At 42.6% G+C, this 21,370-nt stretch overlaps 1 protein-coding gene across 4 annotated transcripts in view; it reads right to left on the reverse strand.

Annotated features, from left to right (window-relative positions):
• Nucleotides 1-4,162: 4,162 nt before the first annotated feature.
• Nucleotides 4,163-21,370, reverse strand: part of LOC140738513 (ubiquitin carboxyl-terminal hydrolase 30-like) — a 40,578-nt gene continuing 23,370 nt past the window's right edge. For 2 of the 4 annotated variants that reach the window (XM_073065885.1, XM_073065883.1), the window contains exons 8-13: nucleotides 19,660-19,719; nucleotides 15,344-15,430; nucleotides 14,236-14,310; nucleotides 12,731-12,950; nucleotides 10,240-10,345; nucleotides 4,163-8,445 (exon numbers count right to left, since the gene is read on the reverse strand). In XM_073065885.1, coding sequence (XP_072921986.1) covers nucleotides 8,181-8,445; nucleotides 10,240-10,345; nucleotides 12,731-12,950; nucleotides 14,236-14,310; nucleotides 15,344-15,430; nucleotides 19,660-19,719 — 813 coding nt within the window. In that variant the 3' untranslated portion in view covers nucleotides 4,163-8,180. The remainder of the gene's footprint in view (nucleotides 8,446-10,239; nucleotides 10,346-12,730; nucleotides 12,951-14,235; nucleotides 14,311-15,343; nucleotides 15,431-19,659; nucleotides 19,720-21,370) is intronic. The other 2 variants (XM_073065887.1, XM_073065886.1) reach the window with 1 other exon arrangement.

The following is a 21,370-nucleotide window of genomic DNA, read 5'->3' on the forward strand; positions in this document are numbered from 1 at the left end:
CTTCAGTTTTGTATTTTTGTGATGGAGAGCACTTGGTTCTTGCGCACGAGCACACACACACTCGTCGCCTTGTCATTTGCTACTGTTGCGCTGTGTGTACTTCAAAATCTTCCACTGAATATTCTTATAGCGAGTCCTAAACCGAGCTGATGCACTCAGGTTGGCTTTATGGGACATTTCTTGCCATACATGGTGTAATATTCCATTTCTTTAGTAATGGGGTTGTGTACATGTGTATATGTTGTTTGTATATTGTAATTAAGGTACGTACTTCCATTTATTTTGTAATGATTGTAACAGCTGGCCAGTGGTGTAATGGTGCCTGCACTGGACTTCGACGCAAGTGGCCCCAGGTTCAAACCTGGCCAGCTCCTTGCACACTTTCCACCATGCTGGGTTGAGTGTTGAGAAACCAACTCGGCCTTGTACTAAACAGACAAAAATGCTAAAGAAATGGCAAAGTTGCCCACACAGGCCAAAAAATAGTATGGAGCTATTATTGTGTTTTCTGCTAGATAACTTTTTGTAAATATTGGCAATTTTCTTTTCACTATTATCACTCATTTTTATAAGTTTGACTTTTACTAAGGTACCAAGCAACTCGAGCCATTTTTTTCATTTGGTCATAACCTACATATCTAACAACTTGTTTAGCCGGGTTTTCCCAAGTTTGTCTTAACAAGGCCATTCCCACTCTAGTGACTTCACCAAAATCCAGGCCAAGTTTAACATAAGGAAAGAGGTGCACTTTGAAAAGAATTAAAAGACAAACTATTATCTACATGGAGTAAGATTTATAGATGAGAAGAGTACAGGGAGATTTAGCTGCTTTTGTGTACAAATTGCAAAAGGTTAGTAGGTAAGTCGGGAAGACAATAGCAAGATCTTTACTGCAGGAGTTTGGAGTTGTTGTACAATGAGGGCAACTGGAATACAATGCAGAGTTCTGGTTTGCTTATTTAAGGAACAAAAATATGTAAGAGCTAGTCTGAAAGAGGTTCATCAGGCTAATTCCTGACACAAGAGGTTTGTCTCATTGTGAACGGCTAGAAAAATTCAATCTATATCCTTTGGAGTTTGAGACACTGCTTAACAGAGGTGAGTTCCTGAGCACTGTTCATAACCTGAACTGTCTGTCAGAGGTATTCTAGGCTGGCGACCAAGAGGGCCAGGTACAATCTCTGGAAAGCTGTCTGATATGCAAATTGGCTATAAACTTGAATGAGTGAAGGATGCTGAACAGCAGTGTCAGTGCTTGAACGCTATCACCTCTTACAAAGTGAGACCGAGCGACATGGGTGACAGCAGGGTTTCGCTCCCAGATGGGCTCGCTCTGACCATGAAAACATGGAGCAACCATCATGAACTCGCACGGCTCTCAATGATCCTATGATTTCAGTCTCTGAGGCCAATGTGTGGGCAGCCTTCAGGAAAGTGATCCCATGGAAAACATCCAGCCCAGGTGAGGTACCTGGCTGAGTACTAAAGACCAATGCTGATCGTCTGGCTGGAGTGTTCCACTGAGATCTGTAACCCTCACTTCCGCAGTGTGAGCTACCCACCTGCTTCAAGCAAGCTTCATGTATAAGAAGAACGTGGTACTCTGCCTCAATGACTATTGTCCAATAGCACTTACATCCACTGTGTTGCAGTGCTTTGTGAGGTTGGTGATGAAACGTATCAACTCTTGCCCAAGAAATGACTTGGATCGGCTCCAATTTGCCTACAGCACAACAGGTCCACAGTTGGCTCGTCACTCAACCCTGGAACATCTGGACAGAAGAGGTGCATACATCTTCATGCTCTTTATCAACTACAGCTCAGCATTCAATACCATCATCCCCACAAAATGAATCAATAAGGTTCAAGACCTTGGCTTCAATACCTCCTTTTGCATTTGGATCCTCTATTTCCTCAGTTCAAATTGGTAATGACATCTCCAGGAATTAAAATTAGCTGGCGGCCTTTGTGGGATTTGAAATTCTTGGGTCTGGATAAATAATCCAGGTTTCTGGATATCAATACCATTACCCTATCGTAATCTGCAACTCAAATGAGCCGATCTTTCTGCCGTTCAGCATCAGCACACACACCAACATCCAACAAGAGAAGATCTGCAGATGCTGGAAATCCAAACAACACACACAAAATGCTGGAGGAACTCAGCAGGCCAGGCAGCACCTATGGAAAAAAGTACAGTTGACATTTCGGGCCAAAACCCTTCAAGACTAGAGGAAAAAAAGCCAAGGAGTGGATTTGGGGGGGTGGGGGGGGCGAAGAGAGGAACGCCAAACGCTAGGTGAAACTTGGAGGGGGTGGGATTAAATGAAGAGCTAGGAAGTTGGTGAAACAGACAGGCCACGGAAGAAAGACAAAAAGAGAGGGGAGGAGCACCAGAGGGAGGCAATGTGTGGGCAAGGAGACAACATGAGAGAGGGACAGGGGATGGGAAATGGTGCAGGGGGGTGGAGGCATTACTGGAAGTTTCATAAGTCTATGTTCATGCCATCAGGTTAGAGGCTACGCAAAAGGAATATACGGTGTTGTTCCTCCAACCCAAGTGTATTCTTATCCCGACAGTGGAGGAGGCCATGTTTGAACATATCAGTATGAGAATGGGAAGTGGAATTAAAATGGGTGGCCTCTTGGAGATTCTGCTTGTTTTGGCGGACGGAGCGTAGATGCTCAGTGAAGTGGTCCCCCAATCTACATCGTCTCATTGATATACAGGAGGACACACTGAAAGCACCGAATACAGTATATGACCCTAACTGACTCAGGTGCAGTGTTGCCTCACCTGGAAGGACTGTTTGGGGCCCTGAATGGTAGTGAGGGAGGAGGTGTAGCACTTGCAAGGATAAATACCAGGAGAGGGAGATCAGTGGGGAGGGACGAATGGACAAGAAAGTTGCGTAGGGAGTCATCCCTGCAGAAAGTTGGGGGGGGGGGGGGTGTGCGGAGGGAAAGATGTGTATGGCGGTGGGATCCAGTTGGAGGTAGCGGAAATTGTGGAGAAATTATGTGCTAGAATTGGAGGCTGGTGGGGTGGTAGGTGAGGACAAGAGGAACCCTATCCCTGGTAGCATGGTGGGAGGATGGATTAAGAGCAGATGTGCATGAAATGGAAGAGATGCAGTTGAGGGCAACGCTGATGGTGGAGGAAGGGAAGCCCTTTTCTTTGAAAAAGGAGGACATCTCCTTCGTTCTAGAATGAAAAGCCTCATCTGAGAGCAGATGCAGCAGAGATGGAGGAATCGAGAGAAAGGGGTTGGAGTTTTTACAAGTAGCAGGGTGGGACAATGTATAGTCCAGGTAGCTGTGAGAGTCCATTGGTTTATAATAGAAATTGATGGATAAGCTGTCTCCGGAGATAGAGACAGACATCGAAAAAGGGAGGGAGGTGTCAGAAATGGACCAGGTGAATTTAAGGGCAGGGTGGAAGTTGGAAGAAAAGTGGATGAAATCGATGAGTTCAACAATGGTGCAGGAAGCAGCATCAATGTAGTGTAGGAAAGTTGCGGATGGTCACCTGTGTAGGCTTGGAACATAGACTGTTCCACATAGCCAACAAACAGGCAGGCATAGCTGGGACCCATGGCTACTCCTTTTGTTTGAAAGAAGTGGGAGGACCCAAAGGAGAAATTATTTAGAGTAAGAACAAGTTCTGCTAAGTGGAGGAGAGTGGTGGTAGAGGGGAACTGGTTGGGCCTGGTGTCCAGAAAGAAATTAAGGGCTTTGAGGCCTTCCTGGTGGAGGATAGAGGTCTGTAAGGATTGGACATCCATAGTAAAAGTAAGATGATGGGGGCCAGGGAACTTCCGACAAGCTGGCTTCCTGCCAGTCTTGATTTTGGACTCTGAAGAAAAAGGGCAAACTTGGTTCAAAATTGAAATAAAAAGCAAATCCACCTTAAAATCTGGGTGGAATAGTAGCACAACGGTTTGTGTAACGCTATTACAGACTCAAGAGATTGGGTTCAACTCCTGACACTGTCTGTGACCCTCCTCTGGGTGCTCCGGTTTCCTCCCATATCACATTCTATGTATGGGTTACAAGGTTAATTGGTCACATGAATGTAATTGTGCAGCGTGGGCACGTTAGGCCAGGGCGACTTATTCTGTGTGGTATCACTAAATAAAAAATAATGAGAAATAGAGAATGATTGTCAGCTTAATGAAGAGTTTATTACTTTCCTGTTTGACAAATTAATTAAAACAACCGGAAAATACTTTCTCCTTGATCCATTTCATATATATATATATACACACATACAATTATTGGGTTAGTGCAAAAGGTGCTTTCTTGAAGTTTCTCATTCATACAATCAGAACTTCACATAAAAATCAGCTACATAAATGTGTTCACTTTTACATGTCATACACAGACTCACAAACCCTATGGTTACATCGTCATGGAGATGAATGGGTACACCATCAGCAAGGGCAGGACTTGATGCAAAGTGCAGTGGGCACAGAATAGGTCAGCCTTTTCCTGTCCCTTCACAGTCATCTTGATTTACCTCTTAAAAAACAGCACGAGTTCTATCAAAAGATTCCAGAATATGACCTTTTTAAACAGAGCCAAGCTACAACAGATCCAGCTTTGCTCAGTCATCCAGTCTGTCTGTCTCTCGCACACTTCTCCTTCCTACCCTCCATTATCCAGTACACATGCAATATAAAATAGGGCAGACTTTGTCACAATACAAAGCTACAGGCACTTTGAAGAGAACCCGCTCTCGAGTCAATGCAGATATAGATACAGCATGTCACCTATAATCTAACTGTTATGGTTTAGCAGAAACTCTGTTGGGCAGCAACACTAAGACATGGTCTTGGATCCAAGTGATTCAGATGAAAACAGGAATCTAATTTCAGTTGAAATGTGGAGCCCTCACTTATAAAATGTTGGAGCAAGGGAAACTAGATTTTAGAAACTTTAGCATTCCTTAGATACCTGAAACCCCAAGTGATGAAAGATCACTGACCTGAAATGTTATCTGTGTTTCCCATTTCACAAATGCTGCCTGGCCTGTTGAGTGTTTCAAACAGTCTGCTTTATTTCAGCTATTCAGCATCTGCACTATATTCCTTTCTGTCTGGCAATTCAATAACACATGCAAGGCCACACCAGCTAAATTAATAAACAGCCTCTCGAATGTTTACATGGTATGATATTACCATATTATACAACCTTCACTAATTTACCAGCACTAGGGGCAGTTATTAAAATACTTGAAAATCAAAGTGTAAAATATCCGAACTCCAAATTTAGTGAGGACTAACAGGGAACAATTAAAATTTCAATCAGAAAATAATCTGGTAAAGCTGTCCAAGATAGAACTGTAGTATCAGTAATCGCATTGCAGAGCCAATCACAGTCAACATGCTGTTAAACAGTTGTCTCAGTGCATCAGCCACTGTGAAAACAAACCAGGGTTATCTAAACTTCAGATCCCTGCCCTCTGTGGTTGGGCTAAAACACAATTAAACATCAAATCCAATTATCTCTGGGACTGCACTCCTATACAGTTGACAAATGGGCAAGGTAGTCAAGAGGGTGAATGACCTTCAAGAAAGAACACATCTTGGAATTCTTTGTGAAGGACGAGGGATCTTCTGAGAGAGGAATTAGAAGTGGAAGTGGTGATAATATGAGAATCTTTTGAAGACAGATTAAAGGAGGAGTTCCCAACCTGGGATCCATGACTTTAAAAGGTTGGGAGCCCCTGGATTAAAGGATTATATCTGGCAATCCAGCCCACCCACCCATCATCCTTGTATCAGACTGAACGGTACAAGGATCAGGTATCATTACTGTTCCTGTTGACCTTTTTAATTGACCACAAGATGCAGAAGAATGAGGCCATTTGGCCCAATGAACACACCCTATCCAACATTATCCTCTTCCCCAAATACTTTATGTTCTATTGATTTGAAAGCATGCATTCATTTCAAGGATAGGGATTCATCCATTAACACAATTAGGTAGGACGTCAGGATTCTAGAATTGGAAGAAAGTGATAACTAAACCACCTGGAACTATGCGGTGGGGAAATGGTCAGGTGATCCTTCATTTGAGAACCAGACTATGGGTACCTGGATAACATTGGAAACCACTGTCATGTGTGATGCCACTCTCCATGGATGTGCACACTAGTGCATGTTCAGGAGATCAGCTCACTGATGGGAAGACCCACATTTATGAGATCATGTACTGACGTGAACAGTGCACATTCAGGAGAGTGGCTCACTGACGTGAACACCGGTGCACGTTCAGGAAATCAGCTCACTCTTGTCAAATCTTGGGCCAGCCTGATTTGTACAATTCAGTCTCAAACAGGATAGGCCAAGTAAACTGGTGGGACTGTATCTTCTGTCCACCAACGATAGTGGTCGGAAGTGTAAAGATTTCAGATGATGGTTGGTGAGGAACACTGCTCGTAATCTTGTTCTGGTCTAGGAGGCAGTACAATACTATGGCGGCCCAGATACGAGCTCTTCAGAAAGGCCAATATTCCACCTTACAACACAAAATTTTTATGAAACACGATGCTGCACCTAGCTTCTCACATCTTCAAGGGTGACAGCAAGTGTGGCCTGACCACTATCCAAGTGAAAAGGTTATCACTCCTCACTTCTCCAATCCTTTTCACTATGCTGGAAGAGCCAGTTCTTACTGAAGTGCAGCAGCTTCGACACTTGTCCATGAAAGGCAGAATTGATACCTGCCCACTGCACACACTGACCAAACCAACAGATGACTGAGGGCACAGAACAGTTACATTCTGTAAAACTGAAAGTGGTGCAGTACTCCTGGGGTAACGAATAAAAGGAAGGTCATCACAAAGGACAACTATCAGCTCTTTGAATCTGGGGAAACTTTGGTTAAATTCAAAACTCTTAGATGGGGCTATCATTGACCCATTGCCCATGGCAGCAGAAGGAAAGAGAACTGAAAGGATAAAGGTGAGTTACTTGCTCATTCCCACCCCTCCAACCTTCTCTAACCAGACTGGCAGATAAACAGATACCCAGCATTACCAAGCATAAAACCTGGGCATTCTGGCTTGTAAACCTGAGCAATTCTCTCAGAGTCTATGATGCCTTATTCTCTAGCCAACACACCCAAAGCCTGAATAAAACTAGCACAAGTTTCTTTTGTTATGTCCGATTGGGAGGCAGGAGACAAACACTTCATTAAAGGGGTCAACCCTTTGTTATTTCATATAGACAGATGTATCCATACAAACTCTGCCTGGAGTCCTCTGAACACCAACTCTCTACCAGTGAGAATTTCCAATAATCCATTGAGGGAGAATTCATTGACATACCTATACTCCACAATTGTCTCTACTGGTCTGTTCAGGCTTTGCACCCGCTCATCTAGAATTATTTCCATTGTAGTGAAATTAAAACATAGGCAATTCATTATCTGACAAATCATACAGACGCTGTTATTTATTAACCCTTCCTCTCCTGAAGGCATCAACTCCAACTGGGACATGGTAACTCTCACATGAGACAATGAGGTTGGCAGCGCAGGCAGATGATCTGACCTGGACACCACAGCCTGATGTTCTCCTCACACAAAATTCAATCCAGCAGCAAGAATGGGGCTTTCCCATCACGAGTCAGGACCGATTCCAGTACCCCTCCCTGCTGTTATTGAATAATGGCACATATATCTGAAGTGAAAAAGTTTCTGTGATCTTTCTGGCCCTATGTATGGGTGCAACCTTACGTTGAACCTTCAGAGCTCAGCCAGGAATGTAGCAAGATGCCACAGAGTATTAAGTACAGCTGTTCCTCCAATGTGACCAATCTGATCTGTGGTCCATTTGTACGTGCCTGGATGCATTTGTCCCTTTATGATTCTGACTCAAGAATGCAACAGGACCTTCCCATAACATTCAACCACTTCACGTAAAAAGTTCTCAACTAGTTCCACAAAGTCTGCATATACAGGATACAAATTACTCCCCCTATGGGGCCATTAACTTTAGGTAATAAATTAATATTTTGATTTATCCTCCTGTTCTTTTGGTTCACTGCACAGATTTCAAGGCAAGTATAAGATCAGCATTAACCAGTCTCCGGCTCTTTTCAGATTTTAATTTCCTTTCCAGTGGTAAAGATTATTTGTCCCTTTACAGCACTGGCCTAGTACCCCAGCCACACTCACTCCTCCGGCACAAACTCGCGGCTCGTGTGCCTCACCAGGGGCCGGACTCGCTCGTAGAAGAGTAGGTAGGCATTGGAGGCTTGGACTTCCTGTAGGCTTGCTCTGCGCACCGTGTCATCTGATATCCACATCCACTGGCTGCTCACCACCAACGGGTTCCTTGAGGTGGATGGTGAGCGGCGATAGGTGACAAAATGTCCTGAGTGTATGTTGCCATGGTGGACCACCACAGACATCAGTCGGAACAAGTACACTGAAGACCTGAGGGATTGCAATGAGAAGTAGGGTTTGTATTGAGGGAAAGTCTTCTTTATCACCCCCACCACTATCACAAAACGGTACGGGGCAGCACAGTAGTGCTGTGGTTAGCACAATGCTTTACACTGCCAGCAACCTGAGCTCAACTCCCATCGCTGACTGAAAGGAGTCTGTACGTTCTCCCCGTGATGGCCTGGGTTTCATCCAGGTGCTTCAATTTCCTCCCAAAGTCCAGTGGCGGACTGGTTAGTAGGTTAGTGGTCATTGTAAATTGTCCCATGATTACGATAGGATTAAATCAGGGGATTGCTGGGTGGCACAGCTTGAAGGGCCGGAAGAGGCTATTCAGAGGTGTAACCTAATAAATAAATAAATCTCCCCTCCTTACCTTGTGATCTAGTAAATGAAGACCTCACTAAAGAAACTTGCCTAGATCTTTATCTTTTGAAAATGCTAGAGTGGACATGCAGAGGATGTTTCCTATAAGGGAAAGTCTAGGACCAAAGGAGACAGCTTCAGAAGAGAAGGACATCCCTTTAGAACTGAGATGAGGAGGAATTTCTTTAGCCAGAGGGTGGCGATTCTGTGAAATTCATTGCTAAAGATGGCTATGAAGGTCATGTCACTGGGCTTATTTAAAGTGGAAGCTAATAAGCTCTAGATTAGTAAATGCATCAATGGTTATGGGAAAAGGCAGGAGAATGGGATTGAAAGATAAATAATTCAGTCATGACTGAATGGTGGAGCAGACTCAATGGGATGAAAGGCCTAATTGTGTTCCTGTGTCTTATGGTATTCCAAGGATTTCACTGTCTATGAACTGAGAGATTTGTTGAGCCAATTCAAAGGGCAGTTACGAATCATATTGCTGTGGATCTGATGTTACATGCTGACTGCAGAATCAAGAGAGGCAACTTGTCCTGTCAAGCCCACAGTGGCAATCTAACAAACCTGTAGGGCAAGGGGGTTCCCAAATGTTTTTATGCCATTAACCAAAGAGTCTGCAGACCCCAGGGTGGTAACCCCTGCTGCAGGGGAACAATAACCATCTCTGAAGGATTTTAGTGAGCCAGACTTTTTCACAATTTTATGTTTACTGCTGTTGATAATAGCTTCAAAAATAACTTTCAGATAAATTTAAAAACTGTGTTTTTACATTTTCCATAATTTACGTCATACCACTGCATTACTCATCCACTATGCTGTTAAAATCCGCATGTCAACATTAATTTTTTAATGTGGGTCTGAATCAGTGGGGAGTATCAAAAGAACAAAATATTCATCATGCTTCTGCTTGCACAGTAACAAATTACTGACCATCTTAGTCGAGCAGATGGGAGATAATATCCACAGCATTATATTGTGACAAAACAGATAAGTTACTATTGCCTGTGACAGATCTTTCAAAGATCATCCAATTTAGTGCCACCCGACTCTTTCCAAGGAGAAATGACAAGAACTGTATTCAGAGTCTTTACTGCATTTGGTTTTGTGAAGTTAGGAACCATGAAACAAATATACCTTCTAAATCTGATTTGCCTCTGTACAAATGGAAATGATGCAATAGTTGCTTCCACCATCACAGGGAGCACTATGTTTTATTAACTTACTGTGGATCTCTGGTGTTCTGTATTACTACCTGCTAACACCAACTGTTTCCTTGTATATCATCTGAAGGACCTTTTGATTCTGGAGTAGATCCCAATGGGCCTGCAATTTAATTTATTTCTATGTGTAGAACGACATTGGGGAGGTGAGAAAGGGTGAGTGGGATGAAGGAACATCAAATGGACTCACGGATAACTTCTAGTCCCCAAAGGTGGCATAGTTGCAAAAGGTGATAGCAAAGATGAACATGCTCCATTTGCAACTTGTGTTTTACCAAGGATAGGTTGTGTGGATCCTGCAAGAAAACATAAAAGAAGAAAGAGATTTATAGATTAATAAATTAATGGTACTCTGGTTTCCTCCCACATTCCAAAGATGCACAAGTTAGGATTAGTAAGTTGCAGGCCAGCTTTGTTGGCGCCAGAAGTGTTGTGACACTTGCAGGCTGCCTCAGCACACCTCTGATACTAGTGACATATTTCACTATATTTTTGATGTTTTGATGTACAAATAAAGCTAATCTTTATGAAATTACAAAGCATCTCCAAGCCCTGTTGCTCTATTTACCTTCTCAGCACTGTACACAATTATGTCCAATATGTCCTCCGTGAAATTTCTTTTTACCAAAGAAAATTTTAACAAAATTACCCAATAATTTGGAGATGGATACTGGTGCTGGATGAATTTTTGTGCATTCAACAGAAGCTGGGAGCAAAGGTTTTATTAAAAGACCTACCGTAGATTCCGGATTTTAAGCCGCTACTTTTTTCCCACATTTTGATCAGCTTTGAACACAGCGGCCTTTACTACGAAGCGGCTAATGCATGGTTTTTTTTCATGCCGCCAAAAACATTTTGCCTCGTAACAGTAGACCAATAAAATTGATGAGTAGTTCACAGAGGTCCAATGAAATTGTACGATAAATCAAGCGCACTTTCACAATTAAATTATTGTAAATCAGTCATTTGTACTCACCCTCATCAACATGGAAAACACTCGAAGAAAAGCATTGTGCTGCCTTTATGGCAGTTATTTAGTTTATAATATTTTCGCTTAGTAATTCATTTGTTAGTATGTTTTCTGTACTACAGCCCGGAATGCTAGACGTCACATCCGGTTTCGCCGCGTCTTGTGGGAAATACCGGTTTGCGATAAACGGGAAGGTGGGGGCATTACGCGAGCACATCAGACCCGAGCACATTAGCCGAGCTCATTAGACCCGATTAGACCCGATCGCGTTACGCGAGCTCATCAGACCCGAGCACATTAGCCGAGCTCATTAGACCCGATTAGACCCGATCGCGTTACGCGAGCTCATCAGACCCGAGCACATTAGCCGAGCTCATTAGACCCGAGCACATTAGCCGAGCTCATTAGACCCGATTAGACCCGATCGCGTTACGCGAGCTCATTAGACCCGAGCACATTAGCCGAGCTCATTAGACCCGAGCGAAAACGCTGCTTTTAAGTTAAAGGCGATCAATAACTTTTCCTGGTAGGCTGCAGTATATATATTTTTACCAGTCGCTAGGAGATATTGGAATGTTGTTCGTGCTGTTCAGTAAAAAAGTATATGCAACGTAATTTGTGTTACCGATACGTATGTATATTTAAAAGTAGCCGTATTACAGGCACGGTTCGAAAAAAAGCATTTGCAATATATATTTGTTTGTTACCATATGGATTTAATTAAAAGTTAAAAAATCCTCACGTGTAATATCTTTCTGTGTAAATATCTCATATTACAACGTGGGACACCTGCGGCCTAAAATCCGGTGCGGCCTGTACAAGTACAAAATTGATTTTCTTTCTAAAATTAGAGCCAGCGGCTTTTAATCAGGTGCGCTCTGTAGTGCGAAATCTACGGTAATTAATGTGTGCAGCTGATGCTGCCTAGATGTACCAGCTTCAATCTTTGCCTCATGTTATTAAATAAACATTAGTCTATCGGCCAAACCATTTCTACAGACAAGAAGGGGCAAAGGTAGATTACTGGCACCTTAAAACCAGTCACTTTGGGCCAATGGGACTTGTCAGTCATGGTTGGGAGCTCATCTAGGAGAAAGAAAACTCTTATCTTAAACCTCCACTGCCTTGTAGCTATACCCCCTCATGGGAAGGCTTTGAGAGTAAACCCCGAGGGAAAAATATGGAGCTGGTGTCCCTAAGGCAGTCCTGCATTGAGATCAATGCTGATTGGAAACTCCTGTAACTGCGCCAGTGCAAACTGTATCTGTCTCTGCATCTTTGCGTTCATCAGCTACATGGAGAAGGGGAGCCTGCTGCACGGGCAACAGCTTGCTCTCCATATTGTGCTGCCCTGGCTTGCATACCTAGACAACTAGGATGAAATATCCATGGTCCACCTCAATCAACGGAGACCTCAAGTCTACGAGGCGATGTAAATGGTTGAGGGTGTGGAGATGAAATTGAGATAACAAAGTGGGCAGCTGCGAAGATGATGGTGTTAAAGGAGGATTGATAAAGGCGGAGAGTGAGACCATGGGAGTGAAGGTAGTTAATATCTAACTCATTACACAGAGCTGAAAAGTGGAAGCACAAACTGAATGCAGATATTCCAAAAGAACATTTTCAACTTATGAATTTTTTTTCGTGAGAAACACCATGTGCCATTAACTTGGGATGCTGCCCGGCCATTTGCTGTTATTTCCAACAGTACCTGACTTGCCCAGCACAGTGGCTTCCAGCATGTGAGGTAGGCTTCCAGTGCTGGCGGGTCTGCTCAGTCTGCAGTGCCCTCGTCTCTGAGATGGGCTGCGGTACTTGTAGGCATCGAGCGAGAGGAACTCGCCAAACTGGACATGCTCGTCGCGCTTCAGAGGGGTTCCTTGGTTGGACCACGACAACCTTTGCAGGTGGATACACAGGCACTGAGGAAGCTGAGGAGGACAGGAGGAAAAGGTCAGGAACAATAGCACACATTGATTTTCTCAATTAATGACACCTCATAGAGATAATCTTCCACATTTTAAGTTAGACAGGTTGTCTGCAACTTATCAATAGATTCCATAATGTTTAGGTGGCATGCTAATGTACTTGTTAGCATAATGCTTTATGGTGCTAGCTGTAAGATCAGGGCTCAATTCCCACCACTATCTGTAAGGAGTTTGTATGTTCTCCCCATGTGGATTTCCTGCCACATTTCAAAGATGTACAAGTTAGGATCAGTGAGTTGTAGACATACTAGGTGCCAGAAGCATGATTACACTTTGGAAACAGTGAGCACATTCTGTAAGTGTTAAGGTCGTTATAGGAGGGGATAAGGTTGATCCTCAAGTTCAGATCCGAAATTGGGGGGGGAAGGCTAATTCCAATAATGCACACACAGGATCTGGCAAAAGTAGATTGGGAGCTGATGCTTGTGGGTGAAACAACATCTGACAATTAGGAGACATTTAATGGGAGTTAGCAATGGTTCAGGGACAGCATATTGTGGTAAGAGTGAAAGGAAAAGATGGAGAGATTTGGGCACCTTGGATGAGAAAGGCTTGATCAGGAAACAGAAGCACATGACAAGTGCAATCAATGAAAATCTAGTGAGACCCGTTGAGTAATACAGAGGATGTACTTAATAAGGAAATTAAGAGGGCAAAAGATGCTTTGGAATATTCTTGGCAGGTAAGATTAAAGAGAATCCCAAGTCAATTTACAAGTATATTAGCAGAAAGATGGTAGCAGAGGAAGAATGGGCTCCCTTAGGGATGAAAGAGTAACCAATGTGGGCAAAATCCTAAATACATAAAAACATAAATGCATCTTTGACCAAGGAGAAGGATGTGGATGATAGGAAGTTGCTTTCCATCATAGGTTGGGGCACAGAATATAAGAGCTGGAATGTTATGATCATAACACAAGCAACTGGGATTTGTGTAGGTGGACAGGACAACCAGCTTGGAGGGGCTGGGTCAAAGAGCCCACTTACGTGCTGTACATGTTTGACTTTACCATCAATATCCTGGTCCCATCATCACACCACCCCCATCATCAATATCCTGGAAACACCATTGACCAGAATCTCATCAAGGGCTGAAGGGCTTGTTCCTGTGCTGTTCTTGGGATTTGGCCTTTTACTTTGAATGCTCAATCAAAAATAATTCCTTAACGCCTTTGTGGTGTACAACTATTTACATCCAAAAGCAATTCCAATCCTTGATGCAAGCCCACCTTTCCAATCTTCAGCTGTTTAATGAAGGTCGTCCTCTGGTTTTCTGTAGTCTGTCCACTTTGGTTCTCCCCTGCCTAAATTTGTGAAAGAACGGAAAGGGTTGCCAGAACTTGAGTCAGTTAATCGAAATCTGATGGTCAATCCTCTCCAGCATTACACACTGCACAGGGATGTGGCACAGTGTATCCTTTTCCTTCCCTCCCTTTTCTCATCCCAGTGCTCTTGACTCATCCACGGTTAATCTAATGAACATGTTGGAGCTGCTGCCAATACGATAGCTTTAGTAGTATTTCTGGGAATTATACAGTACTGTGCAAAGCCTAAAGCATATATATATATATCTAAGAACTTTGCACAGTTCTGTATGATGGTTAAAATAGTATGGTGGTTGGGAAAAGATATAAGAGTACTTAGCTTTATATTAGCTCAATAGTGTTAAGTGGTATTTGGTATCTGGAAAAATATACTATACAGTACTGTGCAAAGTCTCAAGCATATATATGTACTGTACTTGAAGGGTTACAGGTCACAAATTGCATTAACATGCATCGTCATTAAATGGGCTGTGCAAACCCAAGAAGCTACCTACCACATTGGGGCCTCTTGCACCATTTTCCCTGAAGACTCCAATTCTTGAGGGACCATGTCTATCAGCTGTTCAATAACAGCCCACGCCTTCATCCAACACTCAGCTTCCCCTTTAGGATTCATAAGGTTACCAATCAGGATAAGGAATCACTCCCTGCTCCCCCGGTCTCAAATCATTTCCATCCATCACAAGAGCCTTGTCATCAGCTAATTTCAACATAGACCAAGAATTAAACACATGACTGTCCAGATCAGCAAATTTCAACATTGACCAGGAACGGAACACATGTTCCTCCTAGTTTGCATCATGTGACATTTACAGTTCAACCATTGGGAAAGATCATAAATTTCTACCCTTGCCCAGTAAAACTTTCAGCCAACCTTTCTCCTCAATAATGTGGTTGCATTTCCTGACTCCCAAGTTATTCCATCCAGTGAGCAATCACTGCATTTTAATATTCTATTCTTTCAGACCAACAACACTGAGGTAACAAGAACAAGTGGTGGGGTGTTGCTCACCTTGGTGCAGTTCTCACACACCACATCCTTAATGGTTTCTGAGGAGATGAAATGTTGCAGGCAGAGATCCAGTGACACTGGTCTACCCTGGAAGGTAGTAACAGTCACAGAGTTAGAGAGGCATGCCGCACAGAAACAGGCTCTTTAACCCCACTGACCATTAACACGTACAGTCCCTAGGGTACATCTGACTTTTGCACAGTACTGTATAAGGATTAAAATAGGAAGGTGGTTGGGAAACAGAAGTAAGAGTACTTAGCTTTGTATTAGCTCAGAAGTATTACGTTTTATTTGGTAACTGGAAGGATATTATACAGCACCTTGCAGAAGTTTTAGGCACCCTCGATATATACGTACATGTGCTTATGACTTTTGCATAACACTGTATGTGTACAAGTACATCCAAAAAATAACAGATACAACAGAGGATGAACTTCCAGCCCATACCCTGTATATCTTCAGTACTATTACTCTCACCGATTAGGATAAGAAAAATAAAGTTATAAATTGTAAAAAAAAAATTACCTTTCAACCTTGATGAGGTATAGGGCATTCATTCATTTTCTCCCACTTTCTCTGAGTTCCTGCTCCCTAAATGCTATTTGAATTATGATAATCTTTCCTGGTAAGTGATATTCACATAGTTAAATAATCTCAAGAGTCCATGAGGATTATATCAGGGCGCTACTGACATATCAGAATGCAGTGGGCCAGTGCTCTAAGTGTATGGGAGGACTTTAGCTCTGTGTACAGCTATAGACCAGCTTTGTGGTTTAATACTGCAGTAGCTGAATGCACCATCCTTTGATTCTCTGTAAAGATCTGCTCATAATAAATTAAGTTCATAAACAACATCTGACAGCCACTGATCACATGGTTACTAATTTCTAGTTGTCAGCATGTAAATATGGCAAAGTCAGAGAAGTGTAATCAACACCTAATGGGAATTTGCTCTTACATGAGGAGAGTCCGCCCTGCAGATCATAGCGATTTACTGCTTTATCAAACAACTTGATCTAACACGACATGGCTCTTTCACTCCTGGACATTTTTATACTTAGCCAATAAGAGATGTTGAAAATAAACAATACTATCTCATGTGTTTCCTACCCACATGTTTTGGACACTGCAAATCTCTTTAAGTCAACAGTAACGTCAGCACCTACAAATGGAAACAACACTGTGAACAATACCTATCTAAATATACCAACGTTTCAGGATGGAACCATCAAGGTGAACAATCCCTATAGAAAAATACCAACATTTCAAAGTGGGACCATCAAGGTGAACAATCCTTCTCTAAATATACCAACATTTCAGAATGGGACTATAAAGGTGACCCATTCCACCTAGATATACCAATGTTTCAGAATGGGACCATCAAGGTGAACAATCCCTATCTAAATATACAGGGTACCAACATTTCAGAATGGAACCATCAAAGTGAACAATCCCTCTCTAAATATACCAGCGTTTCAGAATGGGACCATCAAGGTGAACAATCCCTCTCCAAATATACCAGCTTTTCAGAATGGGGCCATCAAGGTGAACAATCCCTCTCTAAATATACCAGCGTTTCAGAATGGGACCATCAAGGTGAACAATCCCTCTCTAAATATACCAGCGTTTCAGAATGGGACCATCAAGGTGAACAATCCCTCTCTAAATATACCAGCGTTTCAGAATGGGACCATCAAGGTGAACAATCCCTATCTAAATATACCAGCGTTTCAGAATGGGACCATCAAGGTGAACAATCCCTCTCTAAATATACCAGCGTTTCAGAATGGGACCATCAAGGTGAACAATCCCTCTCTAAATATACCAGCGTTTCAGAATGGGGCCATCAAGGTGAACAATCTCTCTCTAAATATACCAGCGTTTCAGAATGGGACCATCAAGGTGAACAATCCTTCTCTAAATATAACAGCGTTTCAGAATGGGACCATCAAGGTGAACACTCCCTATCTAAATATACCATCTTTTCAGAATGGGACAATTAACATAGAACATAGAAAACCTACAGCACAATACAGGCCCTTCACCCCACAAAGTTGTGCCAAACATGTCCCTACCTTAGAAATTACTAGGTTTACCTATAGCCCGCTATTTTTCTAAGCTCCATGTACCTATCCAAAAGTCTCTTAAAAGATCGTATCGAATCCACCTCCACCACCGTTTCCGGCAGCCCATTCCATGCACTCACCTCTCTCTGAGTAAAAAAACTTACTCCTGACATCTCCTCTGTACCTACTCCCTAGCACCTTAAACCTGTGCCCTCTCATGTTAGCCATTTCAGCCCTGGGAAAACGCATCTGACTATCCACACGATCAATGCCTCTCATCATCTTATACGCCTCTATCAAGTCACCTCTCATCTTCCATCGCTCCAAGGAGAAAAGGCCCAGTTCATTCAACCTATTCTCATAAGGCATGCTGCCCAATCCAAGCAACGTCCTTGTAAATCTCTTCTGCAACTTTTCTACGGCTGCTTATTTTTATCTATTCCCGTTACTCTTCTTTGTACATCAGCTTAATGTTTTTCTGGGGTTCCACATTACTAATTCTCACAGCAGCTCTCTCTAACAACCATCCTTTTCATTGCATAGGCAGATTCTGCTCTAACTCCACTTAGGAGTTTGCAGATGATACTATCATAGTGGGCTGTATCTCATATAACAATGTGTTGAAAGGAGATGGAAAGTTTACTCAAAAGTTTTTGCTTTTCCTCAATGTCAACAAAAGAATTCGTCATTGACTTTACGAAGTGGGATGGTGCACATGCTCCTGCCTGCAACAATGATGCTGAGGTTGAGAACTTCAAGTTTCTAAGTGTGAACATCAAAAATAACCTTTCCTGATCTTACCACATGGGTGATACAGCCAAGAAAGCTCACCAATAATTCTTACTTCCTCAGAAAGCTAAGGAAATTTGGCATGAGCCCATCAATCCTTGCCAATTTTCATTCATGCAACATTCTATCTGGATGTATTACGGCTTGGTATGACAACTGCTCTGTACGAGACTGCAAGAAACTACAGAGCTCAGCATATCATGGAAACCAGCCTTCCTACTTTGGACCCTGTCTATACTTCTTGCTTAAGCAGCCAGCATTATCAAAGATTGCACCCACCAACCCTGGACATTCTCTCTTCTCCCCGCTCCCATCAGGTAGAAGATACAAATGCCTGAAAGCACGTACCATCAGGCTCATGGACAGCTTCAAGCCCACTGTTACCAAAATATTAAATGGATCTCATACAGTAAAATGGACTTCTGACCTCGTGAGGTCATTATGATCTTGCACTTTGTTGTTTACCTGCACTGCACTTTCTCCGTAGCTGTTACATGGATATTGTTTTATCTTGTACTACCTCAGTGCATTGTGTAATGATATGATCTGTATGAATTCCTTCCCTTCTGCAACCCTGATCTCTGACCAATTCTTCTTTAGTTCTTCACTAGTGAATCTGTAGGGTTCTGTCATTTATCCAGTTAGTGACTGGTGGACTCAGCAGATCTGCAGGGTTCAGTTGCTCATCCAGTTACAGTGATTGGTGGACCCAGTTCCTTATTTTCTGGTACTAAAGATACACAACCATTTATTTTTAAAATCTTTAATCAGGACATTTGAAGGATGTTTCTTTTGTACTGCACCATTCACAGCCTTGAAACAACCCAAAACCATCTATAAATCTTGTTCTGGTACTAACTCAATCAATTTAGAGTCCTACAGCACAAAAACAGGACCACTGTATCCATGCAAGCCATCAAGTACCTGTCCCATTTCCCAGACATCACACCACTGCCTTCAACAACATGGTATGCTGACTGCTCGACTAAGTTCCTCTTAAATGTTGTTAGAGTATCTCCACCATCCTACCATTTCTCCCAATCCTTCCTCAGGACCCACCATAAAGAATGTTCTAGCCAAAATGTAACACCTACATTTTTCAGGATTCGACCTGTCATCTCTCTGCCCATCTTCCCAACTTCTGCACATAGCAACTTCCATAGTGCAATAATAATAATCAGTTCACTTTTTTAGTAATTATTACTTGAAGATTGAATATTGCTCATAGTTCCTGTGTTCGTTAAAGAGATCCTTTATGTCCGACTAATTGAGCAGACAAGCTCTTGGTTTTCCAACCAAGTGTCAGTAACAGCCTCAATGCTGCATAAGACAAGCAGCTTGGAATTGTGTTCCTAAAATTCCGGCTTTCATTACATACATAAAGTGACAGAGCCAAACTCAATGCCTTTATAAATATATGGTACAAAACAAGTAACTGTTTAAAGTGCAGATGGTACATACCCACGTCACTGTTGGAATGCTGAGGGAGAGACTGTCAAACGTGTCGTACCTGACAGGACTCTGATGAGAAAAGGTGTAGTTAGTAATGGCATAGTTTCTCCCTATAGCGACAAATCTAATATGCCATGACTGGAGGGTGGGAGAGTACTGGTAGTGATTGCAGTGCTAGCAGACATGGTCTGTTTGTCCTAGTTTCACAGCTCACTGGTTGCAATGCCAGGGCCACTGACAATGAGTAAAACTTGAGCAAACTCAGTACAGGCAGATGTAGTGGTCAGCAGGAGTAACAGCATACAGAGCTCAAAGACCAGTCTGTTTGCACCTGGCCATTTACTTCACAAATATATAACTTTCAAGGTGCTCGAGGAAATTTAGTTCACACTGGGAAATTTTTATTTTATATTATATATTATTTTATTTTTAATTATTAAGAAATACTGCACAGTAACCAGACCCTCAGGCCCAGCAAACTTGCATCGCCCAATTATATCTATGTGTACAATTAGCCTACTAACCCGCACGTCTATGGAATATGGGAGGAAACCAGAGTACCAGAGGGAACCCACACAGTCACAGGGTACAATGTGATAGACAGCATGGGCTTCAGCATGCCAGACAACTCCTTACAGAAAGTGGCACAAAAGGTACCCAAGTTGCTAGCAGTACGCTATTACCCCACCCCAATTTCTGTTTTCCAATTTACAGGCCCCTAGGAGGGAAATTCAGCATTAGTGTTCAACTCACTTCAGTGACCATTTCCACCATCAAACACTGACAGAACCACATCTGCAAGGAATGATTGCAGGCTAACAATCTTGCCTATGTTCAGCATTAGTGGCAAAAGCCACATTACCCCCCACCCCTTGCACTTTACATCCATAAGTGCTAAAGCCTTGTGATGGAAATACTCAGCAGGTCAGTTAGCACCTGATAAAAAGGCAGCGGCAATTGCTGAGTACATATCAACTAGCCAGATTGGAGATGATTGGATAATCTCCCTGTCAATCAAGTTTCATGGTCATAATGATGGGAATCCCCAAGATTAATTATTCCTCATACCCATATCTAGCAATCATCTACTCTTTACACTTTGGTTTGTAAAATAAAATTACCTGGCTATTACTGGGAGAAGTTGCTATGGTTTGTTTCCAGTGCTCTTTGAGAAGACTGGTTACTGAGTGAATCGTTTTTGTTTGCAAAGCTGACTGCTCTCTGAAAACTCCACGCTTGGCCCTACCTCTAACTCATCAGCTCAAACAGTGTTAGCAATAAGTACTCTTCAGAATACAAGCCATGTTATGTCATTCTGGAGAAATAATAATTGGAAGATAGATGTTCTCTTCACAGATACCAGCCAGCATGCTGAACATCTGCACTCTCAGAGAGGACTTTCTTTCCAAATCTCCAATTCAGGGAAAGTATAGGAAGACTCTGGGCCATGAACAGCTCTAATCACTAAGAGGAGTGAAGAGTTTACACAATGGCAAATAACCCTATTGTATTGCAAGCCATTAGTCCATAAGACAGAGAGCAGAATGAGGCCATTCGCTCATTGAGTCTGACCTGCCATTCCACCATGGCTGATTTATTATCCCCCTCTACCCCATTCTCCTGCCTTCATGCCCTAATCTTTGACAATTTTTCTATTCTAGAACCTATCAACCTCTGCTTTAAATATAGTTGATGACTTGTCAAAGCAGCACCTGCCTCT

Source organism: Hemitrygon akajei, chromosome 14 (genome assembly GCF_048418815.1).
Source record: "Hemitrygon akajei chromosome 14, sHemAka1.3, whole genome shotgun sequence".
Lineage (NCBI taxonomy): Eukaryota > Metazoa > Chordata > Chondrichthyes > Myliobatiformes > Dasyatidae > Hemitrygon > Hemitrygon akajei.